This window comes from Cucumis sativus, chromosome 5 (assembly GCF_000004075.3).
Source record: "Cucumis sativus cultivar 9930 chromosome 5, Cucumber_9930_V3, whole genome shotgun sequence".
In the NCBI taxonomy this organism is placed as follows: domain Eukaryota; kingdom Viridiplantae; phylum Streptophyta; class Magnoliopsida; order Cucurbitales; family Cucurbitaceae; genus Cucumis; species Cucumis sativus.
In genome coordinates, this window is record NC_026659.2 from 28,905,103 (window position 1) to 28,917,038 (window position 11,936).

At 34.8% G+C, this 11,936-nt stretch overlaps 1 protein-coding gene across 1 annotated transcript; it reads left to right on the forward strand.

The window, feature by feature from the left end:
- The first annotated feature begins 1,639 nt into the window (after window positions 1–1,639).
- Window positions 1,640–10,823, forward strand: LOC101217833 (beta-galactosidase). The gene is made up of 17 exons (XM_004142340.3): window positions 1,640–2,177; window positions 2,340–2,579; window positions 2,931–3,077; window positions 3,190–3,268; window positions 3,617–3,800; window positions 4,098–4,163; window positions 5,952–6,191; window positions 6,283–6,489; window positions 7,280–7,583; window positions 7,748–7,907; window positions 8,007–8,115; window positions 8,311–8,446; window positions 8,555–8,610; window positions 8,692–8,991; window positions 9,083–9,205; window positions 9,396–10,088; window positions 10,330–10,823. The coding sequence occupies exons 1-17, from the start codon at window positions 2,048–2,050 to the stop codon at window positions 10,498–10,500; spliced, it is 3,345 nt and encodes a 1,114-aa protein (XP_004142388.1). The 5' UTR covers window positions 1,640–2,047; the 3' UTR covers window positions 10,501–10,823.
- Window positions 10,824–11,936: the final 1,113 nt, after the last annotated feature.

Consider the following 11,936-nt stretch of genomic DNA (forward strand, 5'->3'; position numbering starts at 1 on the left):
CCAGTACACAATACACACACCAAGTTTTCTTTAATTTCTAAATGATTTTTTTAGGTTATTTGAGAGAGCCAATGGGAAATGAAAGAGGGACAAACCAATATTGCTTGTTGCATTTGTGTCAAATCAAACCCCAACACAACACACATATCATTCATCATCATGCTCATGGGGGTGATTCAATTCAATTCAAGCCTTGCATTTTTGTTTTCTATTAAGCCCTCTCTTACTTGTGGGCTTTTCTTTTTCTTTTTCTTTTTGGATGAGGGATTCTAGGGTTTTCCAAACAAACAAATATAATATATATACATATATATTTATATATATGCCATATGCCATCATTTTTCAAGATTATTGGTCACTCAAAAAGAAAGAAAAAGTCTTATGTGTATGTATTTGGCCCATGAATCAAATATGGTATTAGTATTCAAAGTTTGTAAAAAAGGAATGGTTGTGCTTCTTTTATTTAATAAATATATCAATACTACTTCATCAAATGGAATTTAATATATTATATCAATATTAAAGTAACGTCGATTATATATATATATCATTTGAAAATAGAATCATCTCCACCATTATAGTTGGTTAGTGGTCAAATAAGCCAGTTATGAACTTTGAAAAATATCTTTTAAACTCATCTATTTTTAGTTACCAGTGTTTACAACAGTACATCAATTGTGTATACCAAGCTTCCTACTTTATGAAAAACAATGCCAATTCTTAAATCCACTTTATACTAGATACCTACTTAACAGTAGTTTGTTTAATTTATAGAACTTAGTTAAATTAAAGATCACTATGGATGGACATATGAATTGTCACAGTTGTTTGTGTTAATCTAAGATAGTTGAGCATTATTTTAAAGATTTATGAACATCTAGTTAGGATGCTCTACCAGATGACATCGTCAGAGTTTTGGATGTCCTTGAAACTTTGCCTTTTTGCCTTTTGAGATTCTCACGTTAACTTCGTTTATTTTTACTTTTCTAACTTTTTTTCATATAAATATAAAATCCATCTCTCTTTTTTAATTTTAAATAAAATTGATTTTTTTTCTTATTATACTGTGACTGTTTTATTTTTTATTAAAATATTCCAATCTAAATTAGTGTATATACGTATTAGAAAACTAACTAGTATAAAGAGAGATTAAAAAAGATGTCTTTATTAATTAATGAATAATCATAGAAATGGTTGGAATATATTAGGTCAATTTAAGATACTAATGCGTACAAATTCTATAAAACAAATACAATTATGAAAGTATTGTTGGATATGTTGAGAAATATTCATACAAAATAAACGTAGTTATGTAAGAATGTGAAATATATCCCATAGTTATTTTTAATGTTTGTTGTAAGTATTATAAATGAAAAGATGAAAGATGAATTCATACATTTTTATAAGATAAAAGTAAAATTGTATAATATAAGTATAATGTATGTATGTATATGAATGCAATGTAAAGGATTGAGTGATAAGTGATATATATATATATACACACACAACTTACGTTAAAGGGATTAAAAGTTGGACTACATGTGTGATGTTAATTAAATAATAAAGAATAAAAAGAAATAAAAGGAATCGATGAATTGAGGAAGTAAAAAGGAGACAAAGTCAACAGTATCGATTCACTTCAACAAAACACACACACGCTTCCAAATAAGCGATAAGATCAGAAAATGAACCATTCGTTCTTTACTTCCTCAAAACTGAAACTACACTACAACACACACTCATCAATTTGATGTTGCTTTGCAATTGCATATTCCCCTCACCCATCAAAATTAATTAATCAATCAACAATCAGAGTACCAACCACAACATTGCTCTTCAAATTCTGTATTTTCCACATCATTGATCTCTTCACTTATTAAACTTCCATCCTTAATTTCTCTTTGATCCACAAACCCTTCTCGTAATCTCTTTACATTTCCACCCAACTTCTTTTTTCGTTCAATTGCGGCAGCTCAATTTGTGTCTTGGGTTGTGCTCCGATTTCATGTTTTAGTTTTCAAACCATTTCTGGGTTTGGCTACAGGTCATGGCTGCATTGGCTTCTAAACTTTTGATGCCCTCTGACAATGGTTACAGGGTGTGGGAAGACCAAACTTTCATCAAGTGGAGGAAGAGGGATTCCCATGTTCCTCTACGCTGCCAGGATTCTGTTGAAGGTATCTCCTTCCTTATCTTTTTACATTTAAAATTAAAAAAAAAAAAAAAAAAAACGGATTCCACAACAAAATGCCCTTTCTCTGTGGATCATGGATATCAATTGCTTCTTAAACATTGTCTTCTAGGGGCCCTCATTAGTGCCTAATAATGTGTATGCTTAGGATGTCTTAAGTACTGGCAAGACCGTACTAAAGTAGACTTACTGGTGTCGAACTCGGCTGTTTGGAATGATGATGCTGTTCAAAGTGCTCTTGACAGTGCTGCTTTCTGGGTTAAGGACTTACCTTTTATCAAGTCTCTATCTGGTTATTGGAAATTTTACTTGGCTGCTACTCCAACAAGTGTTCCACACAATTTTCATGCTACTGTATTTGAGGATTCTCAATGGGCAAATTTGCCAGGTATATTACATTTACAACGCGTCAAGATATAGTTAGGATTTAAAATGTTTATTGCCCACGTTTTTCTTTGCATTGGGCTCTCTATTCTCATCTATATTTCTAGCCTAAACTCAATTAGCCATATTCATAAGTATGTTTGGAGATACCCTCCAAGGTCTTTGGTTCAGGCCTGGTTTGATGGATCAGTTTATCAATGATCAGAATCGAATCATTAGAGTTCAGAAAGTTAAATCATAGCTGTCTCGTTGCATATGATTCTTTAGGAAATAAAGAGGAATATAGAACATCTATTTTTCTTCAATGTCGTTTTTTTGCCTGGTAAACTCTTTATTGCTTGTCTATTTGGAACAGTTCCTTCGAATTGGCAAATGCATGGATTTGATCGGCCCATTTATACCAATGTTGTCTATCCCTTCCCTCTTGATCCTCCACATGTTCCAGAGGACAATCCTACTGGCTGCTACAGAACTTATTTCCACCTTCCAGAAGAATGGAAAGGTTCTTTTTTCTTCTTTTCCTTGTTTTCTAAAAATGTAGGAAACAGACATTATTCAATATGCCATCTCTGTAATCTATATTATATTTGATGTATAAACAATGACTTTGACAGGTCGTAGAATTTTGTTGCACTTTGAAGCTGTTGATTCTGCATTTTTTGCGTGGATAAATGGGAGTCTTGTAGGGTACAGGTAAACGGTGACTTGTAAGGCTGGTTTATTTGTCATTTTTTTAGTCTTTGATAGTGTTGCTCCCTTTCATGCTGGTTTTCTTATGAGAAAATAAAATGGAAGAATTGCATTTTGTTTTCCATTTTAGCTACTGAAATGTGATTTGGCTTGTGGTTTTTAATAGACCGTGCCTAGTGAAGGTGTGGCCATTTGGAGGGGTTTGGTGAAATTAGTATTGAAAGCTCATTGAAAGTTAGGAGATTGTATTGTTGGATATGAAAACTGTGGTTAAAGCCTTTAATGGGAGTAGTGATAAATCTGAAACTTTTTGGAAGAGTTAAATATTTGGTGTGATTATGGCTTTGTCAGTCAGGATAGTAGACTACCAGCAGAGTTTGAAATAACAGAATATTGCCATCCATGTGGCTCGCAGTCCAAAAATGTTCTTGCTGTTCAAGTGTTAAAATGGAGTGACGGTTCTTACCTTGAGGACCAAGACCAGTGGTGGCTCTCAGGGATTCATCGGGATGTAATTCTTTTATCCAAACCTCAGGTTTATTTTCTATATCTTCTCTAGTCTACTTTCTGTTTTATTTGTAAAGGTTTTTAAGTGTTTTTAATCGATTATGCTGGTTAAAAAAATAAACTTGAAATTATATCCATATCATAAGTCACAACTATTGATTTCTTTATGCGTGTGTGTTTGTGTATGTGTCATATATATCTTCGCACTAGTTTAGTTCTGTATCTCTAATACTTCTAAAATTAAATAGTTGAGAAAATAAAGTTGAAATGTTATTGTTCTTGCTTCCAATTTGGTTGGTTCCTAAGATAAAAAATTTGCATGTAGGTGTTCATAGGGGACTACTTTTTCAAGTCACATGTTGGAGAGGATTTTTCTTATGCTGATATACAGGTACGCTGTAGATTCACATGTTACCATTTATATGCTTTCAGCATAAACTTTCGTTTTTACTTTTTAAATAAAATGAAATGTATTAATTTTAAGTTTTAACTTATATTTTAAAATATTTGGGTCAAAATGTTTAATTTCCCAAATGGTTGAAAAAAGAGCGAGGATAGAATGAAGGAATTCGGTGAAGTGATGACAGAGCATGGAATGCGTTTAATTTACATGAATAATGAAGAAACAAGTAGTCCCCAACTTGGTGGTTTTTCATGGTCGTGCTAACACAATAGATTGGTTGATCAGGACTACCTTTGCTTGTTGGGCCGTTCAATTGTCTTCTTTGTCAAAAGGGGAGAGTATGCTAGTTTGTTTGAGAAATGTTTTTTCCATACTTTTGGCTTCTGTGTGGCTCATCAGAGCGGTACCAGGAGTATGGTCGAGCAGTTCCTCCTCAATTTATGGGAGGGGGAAAAGTATTTTTTCGTTTTTTATGGCTTTCCGGGGCTTGTGCTATTTATGGACTTTGTGGGGTGAGCGGGATAATAGGACTTTTAGAGGGAGGGATAGGGACCTAGTGAGATTTAGTCTCTTGTTCTCTACCATGTTTCTTTTGTGGTCTTCAATTTTGAAGACCTTTTTTAACTACTTTATAGGCATTCTTTTCATAGTTGGAGTCCCTTTTTGTAGAAGAGTTTCTCCTTTTTATGGGCTTGGTTCTTTTGTATGCTGTTGCTTGTATTTTTTTCATTTTTTCTTAATGGAAGTTGTTGTTCCTATACCAAAATAAAAATAAAAATGAAAGTAAAGTATGAAATTGGATGTAAAGTGAGCACTACTGCGAGAAGTAGTTATAAGCAAATGGTGGATTGTGAGTTGGACAATAATAATAATAAAGGCCTATTGCATGAGCAACTCCTAAATTATAGAGTTTTTAGTTTGAAGCTGATCAAGAGATTGCAAGACAACTGATACCTTTCAATTTTATTCATGCTTTGTCATGTACCTCTTGGAAGACTAGCAGTATCTCAGTAGCAGCTGGAGTTATTTGTTTTGGTTTTCGTTTGTTTTCTCAAGTTGTTTTGTATTGTTCTGAGCGTGTTGGTTCTGGTTTGTTTATTTTTTCCCTTTGTATTAGCTTGTTCTTTTTGGTTTAGCTGTGTTTGGGGTTGTTTCTTTTGTTTCTTATTGTCTCGTTGTATTTGGTTCGGTATTTTGTACTTTGAGCTTTAATCTCAGTCGTTATATCGATGAGGCTTGTTTCTGTTTTAAAAGAAAAATTATATTCATTAGAAACCCTTGTTTTAACCCTGAGTTATTTTGTAATTATAATCTCTCTCAAACTTGTCACTAGTTGGGCTCCTTTTTTGTAACATAAGCATAAAGAATATTATTAGTTTTTCTTCAAAAAATTGGTCCTCTAAATTATCTATAATGTAACTGGAGAGAGACAGAAAAAGAAAAAGACGTACAATTAGATTCCAATGACAAACGTAACTGTAGAAGTTTGGGACACAAACGTCAGTTGGCTTAAAAATAATGTGTGTGTGTGTGTATAAGATTTTAAAATCTTTTTATCTTTTGAGTTGGGTCAATATTAAAATTTTAACTTTTGATCCAATAAGATTGAAAAAACTGATTCAGATATCTCTTAAAAGAACGAACCTTGTCATGGTACAGTTTCCATAAACTGACATATTGATTTTGTTTGATTGATGGCATGAATTTTCTAAGCATCATGTATATCACTGCGTCAATTACCCGACATGACAGAAACTTGTTTATGGAATCTTACAGGTTGAAGTGAAGATTGACAGCTCTCTTGAAGGGAGGAAGGAAAATTTTCTTAACAATTTTAAGTTAGAAGCAGTATTGTTTGACAGTGGAAGCTGGGACAATCATGATGGTAATATTGATCTTCTCTCGTCAAACATGGCCAATGTTAAGCTTTCTCTGCTTTCTGTCACAACCCTGGGGTTTCATGGTTATGTACTTGGGGGAAGATTGCAAAAACCTAAACTTTGGTCTGCAGAGCAGGTAATAAAGATTCTCATTCATCTGTTACTTTCTCCTCTTTCTTTGTTACATTTTGCTAATTTTTATTTTCTGCTTTTTCCCTTGTAAACAGCCACATCTATACACTCTTATTGTTCTTTTGAAAGACTCATCAGATCAGATTGTTGACTGTGAATCATGCCTAGTTGGAATAAGAAGTATAACCAAAGGTCCAAAACAGCTACTTGTCAATGGTCGTCCAGTGGTAATCAGAGGCGTGAACAGGCATGAGCATCATCCACGTCTCGGGAAGACGAACATAGAGGCCTGCATGGTTCGGGTAACGCTTTCCTTTTCCTTTTTCTCTGGGCTAAAAATTAAATTTTCTGAACGCAGTTACAAAAATAGTGAAGTCTAACCAAAAAATCAGTAGATAATAAAACATTCAAACTCAACAACAAAAACGTGAAATCCAACTTATTGTATGCAGTTAAAACTATCCTTGCGGAGATTTGATTTGAATGAATTCACTTATTTTTCATGACAATTCTCTTCCTTGGTTTGATCTGTTTGAGTTTGCTCAGACTAAGGCCTCTTTTTGGTGCTGATATCTCTCCAAGTCTTTTACATGATCTCCACTCAAGATTTGTTTAAATTGGAATGCTTTTGTCCTTCCTGCATATTGTATTTTGAGCATTAGACTCTTTTCATTTTATCAATGAAATACCTCTTTCCTTTTTTTTTTTTTCAAAAAAAGAAAGAAAGTAAAGCTACATGATTAGAGAAACCGGAACAACAAAAATAGTCTCCTTTATGAATACATGCTTACCTAGTTACGAATCTTCAAAAGAAATTAGAAATTAAACGAAGGAGTTTAATTGCATCATTTATTCAAATAGAGGATTTAAATTGCTATACTCATTCAACGTTGACATGGATGAAATTTGACTCATCCTCTTTTGTTTAAGGGTATAAACCCAACTTTTTCAATTTCTTTATTGTTATTTCTTACGCTAAAGAGGCCTAATTTATAGGCCGTAGGATGAGGTTTTCCTGAAGGGACGTTTATGGGCTGTAGGGATGGCACACTATATAGTGACTGAATTGTTTGTTTATTATTGTGATTGCAGGATTTGGTCCTAATGAAACAGCATAACATTAATGCGGTGAGAAACAGCCATTATCCTCAACACTCTCGATGGTACGAGCTGTGTGATTTGTTTGGCATGTACATGGTAGATGAGGCCAACATTGAAACACATGGTTTTGATTTTTCTGGACATGTGAAGCATCCAACTTTGCAACCTAGTTGGGCTGCTGCAATGTTGGATCGTGTAATAGGAATGGTGGAAAGAGACAAGAACCATGCCTGTATTATTGTTTGGTCCTTGGGCAATGAGTCTGGATATGGACCCAACCACTCTGCTCTAGCTGGTATGCCATTTTGATTTAGTTATATCCTTTGAGTTGATTTAAGTGTAAGAAATGATTAAAATACGCTTGTTTGATGCTTGGAAGGCCAATTTATCACGCTTATGCATGTTGGATGCAATATTTTTATTTCTGTTAGAAGTATTTTGACTCAGACATTGGTGTAGGTTGGATCCGTGGAAAAGATTCGTCTCGGGTGTTGCACTATGAAGGAGGAGGATCTAGAACCTCTTCTACTGATATAATTTGTCCAATGTACATGCGCGTGTGGGACATAGTGAACATTGCTAATGATCCCAATGAAACTCGTCCATTGATACTTTGCGAGTGAGTCTTGTTGATAACTATTTTCTAAACTTCTATGGCAATTTTACAACATTTTTATCGTGGGCTTTTGTTAACGTTATACATCTTTAAAAACAACAGGTACTCACATTCAATGGGAAACAGCACTGGAAATCTTCATAAATATTGGGAAGCAATTGACAACACCTTTGGCCTCCAAGGAGGTTTTATCTGGGATTGGGTTGACCAGGTTTTGACACTGTTCGATCTGTATTGATAAACTAATAATGTAGAGTAAACTGTTTGTTTGTTCTTCTACCCATGAATTATCTGTTTCATTTATCTATTTTTATGCTGCAAACTAATTTTTCTAATCATTAGCTTTGGGGTGTTTACTGTTTAACCCCTTTTTGCATTAGTTTCAAATGTTTTACTTTTGATCTAGGCACTATTGAAGGAAGTTGGCAATGGCAGGAAGCGATGGGCATATGGAGGTGAATTTGGGGATATTCCAAATGATTCGACTTTTTGTCTCAACGGAGTGACATGGCCAGATCGAACTCCACATCCTGCACTACATGGTAATGCAACAATCAGATTCTTATATATATCTACGTGTTGAGCAACAATTTTGGAGGCATCATGTATGTTACTGACTAGCTTTCAAATTCGCAAAACTCTGATTTCAGAGGTCAAGTATCTTCATCAGGCAATCAAAATTTCATCAAAGGATGGAACACTTGAGGTTTTCAGATGCCTAACTAGATTATTTCATCAATTGTTGAAGTTTGGAGGGAGATGTCTTACAATGTATTTCCATTTGCAGGTTCTGAATGGTCATTTTTTTTCAACAACAGAGGATTTGGAGTTCAGTTGGAGCATTTATGGTGATGGTCTTGAACTTGGAAATGGAATTCTCTCTCTTCCTGTAATAGGTCCTCGGGGAAGTTACAATATTGAATGGCAATCAAGTCCATGGTATGATCTATGGGCTTCATCATCTGCACTGGAGTTCTTTTTAACTATATCCGTGAAACTTCTGCACTCAACACGATGGGCCGAAGCTGGTCACATTGTTTCATTATCACAAGTCCAGTTGCCAATGAAGCGAGAATTTTTTCCTCATGTATGCTTTTAAACACCGAATAAAACTAAGTTGGGGAATTTACCATTTCAATAATATAAATTAACTGTGGAAAATATATATTGATGCGCAGTCCATCAAGAATGGAAGTTCTACTTTAGTCAACGAAATTCTTGGGGATTCAGTTCGAGTCTACCAGCAGAACTTATGGGAGATTAAATTAGATGTTCAAACAGGAACTCTTGAAAGCTGGAAGGTAATATAATATATAATTGAATTTGTTAATCTATAGGGGTTTTTAATTTCACTATGCTTTATTTTAAAGTTGGATATGAAATGAAGCAACCCCCTTTTAAGATATGTATCAGCATAATTTTATTATTCTTCAACATGTTTTTTGAGCTTCACGAGAACTAGGGAGTCCAATTTTAAGTGTTGACTTGCAGGTTAAAGGAGTTCCTCTGATAATTAAAGGCATCATTCCTTCCTTCTGGAGAGCGCCCACTGAAAACGACAAAGGTGGAGGTTCATGTAGTTATTTATCTGTATGGAAGGCTGCTCATATTGACAATCTCTCTTTCACTGCGGAAAGATGCTCCATACTTAGTACAACAGAACATTATGTGAAAATCGCTGTCATTTTTCTTGGCGTCAGGAGTGATGATCGGCAGGCTTCTAACTCTGACTTAGAGAAATCAAATGTCTTGATTCAAGCGGATATGACATATACAATTTTTGGTTCTGGGGATGTTCTTGTGAACTGCAATGTACAACCAAGTCCAAATCTTCCTCCTTTGCCTCGGGTGGGAGTTAAATTTCATCTAGATAAATCTATGGACCGGGTCAAATGGTATGGAAGAGGGCCGTTTGAGTGTTATCCTGATCGAAAGGCAGCTGCTCATGTTGGAGTTTATGAGAAGAATGTGTCTGAAATGCATGTCCCATACATTGTCCCTGGAGAATCTTCGGGCAGGACTGATGTCAGGTGGGTAACTTTTGAAAACAAGGATGGTGTTGGAATCTATGCCTCAATTTACGGAAGCTCACCGCCTATGCAAATGAGAGCTAGCTATTACTCCACAGCAGAACTTGAACGTGCTGTACACAATGACGACCTTGTTGAGGGAGATGACATTGAGGTAGATATTTCGGAATATTTAGCATAGCTCTGAGCATTTAAATACGGCTGCCTAATAATATTCCTTAACCGCACAGTTCACACAAATTTTTTAAGAATATGCTGGTTTCACCCATATTGTTAGTCGCTCATTAGTAGCAACGCAATCAATTGACTAACAGATGATCTCTGATTTGACTCTTCTGTTGGGTTTTACCATCCTCTACAATCTAATCTCTTAGTTTCATCGTGGTGTCATGTAGGTTAATCTTGATCACAAGCACATGGGCGTGGGAGGAGATGATAGCTGGTCTCCCTGTGTGCATGAAGAATATTTACTTCCTCCAGTGCCATACTCGTTCTCGATCAGGTTCTGTCCAGTAACTCCATCCACTTCTGGCTATGATGCTTACAGATCCCAACTTCTATTGTAGTGAATTGGGCGTCAGCATTCAACCAAGTAAATAACTTCCAATAATCTATTGGTTTGCTTAATGACAAAAGGGACTTGCCATCTCATAGCTAACCATGTAGACTCTCTCTCTCTCTCTCTCTGGGTCTGTCTAGATGTAATATTCAGTAGAATCTCTGTGTGACCTGGAGTGGAGAAGAGAGAAGACTCATATTAGTTGTGATTATCTATGGGTCGCATTAAATAAACATTACAAATAATGGGAATGCTGCAATTGATACCCGTAAAAGAGAATTTTTATTGATGTTATTGAGATAATAGATGCCCCTCTGTTTGTTTGTTCTATCCCTCCCACGTATGTTGATGTTAAGAGTGACAATTCTGATTGCTGGGCTCTTTAGAAGCTGAGGATTCGAGCAATAGGTTGGGGATATTGTTTCCGACCAGGGACTTGAAAGGAGTCCTCCATTTGACCCCGATCCCCCAATCAAACCGGGATTCTTCGTCATTCAAAACTACTACTTTGTTACCTTCTTTAAATTAAGATAAAAGTTTTGTGTGTGTGTGTGTGTTTTTTTCTTTTTTCTTTTTTTTGCAAAATTCAGTCCTGAACAAAATTGAAAGTCTAAATTAGGTAGAAAATGGATGGATAAGAGGAAATTGATAGACAAATAAAACCTATGTAATTGAATCAGCAATTTCACAGTTTAAAGGATTGATTTTATTGTTATCTTTTATCTTTCTATTGTAATTGAGAATTATTTTTAAATAAAAGGGTTGTTTTCAATTATAGCAAAATGAAAAAAAAATAAAAAAATTTAGGGATTTTTTTTAAAAATAATGTATTTTGTAAAAATATTTTGAAAAATAGGGTTGTTGGGAAAGAAATTATAAGAATAAGGTTGTTTCCAAAACTATTTAAAAAAATATATGTTTTTTTTGAAATTGGAGGAAGTCGTGTACGGGGTACACGACTTTCAAATGAAATTGAACGAAGTCGTGTACGGGGTACACGATTTCCTAAATGTACATGTCAGCACACTTCGCTCCATGTATGCACGAGTTTTAACATAATAATAAAATAAAATAATAAAATAAAATAATTTTAACAACAAAATTGTGTACCCGTCCACGATTTTTAGAAAAACATATATTTATCACGAAATAGAAGAGGAAAAGTGAAGAGAGGAAGAGAATTTGAAAGGAAAAATGGATGAACCCTATGGTTGCTGTTGACTGTTGACTCACTGTTGACTCATCGTACGGAAGTCGTGTACGGAGTACACGACTTATCCCATATGCGGCAAAATGTGCCAGCTGTACAGGAGTCGTGTACCCGGTACACGATTTCAGTCACCTATTTTTGAAAATACTTTCCCAACTACCCTATTTTTGTAAATACTTTTACAAAAACACATTATTTTTTAAAAAAATCCAAAATTCAGGTGCTATGAGCAG

Bases quoted from the DNA above. Each gene is read 5' to 3' on its own strand.
- LOC101217833 (XM_004142340.3), top strand. From the start codon at position 2,048: ATGGCTGCATTGGCTTCTAAACTTTTGATGCCCTCTGACAATGGTTAC. The intron at 4,164-5,951 runs GTACGCTGTAGA...GGAATCTTACAG, and splicing joins TTTCTTATGCTGATATACAG to GTTGAAGTGAAGATTGACAG. The intron at 9,206-9,395 runs GTAATATAATAT...GTTGACTTGCAG, and splicing joins GAACTCTTGAAAGCTGGAAG to GTTAAAGGAGTTCCTCTGAT.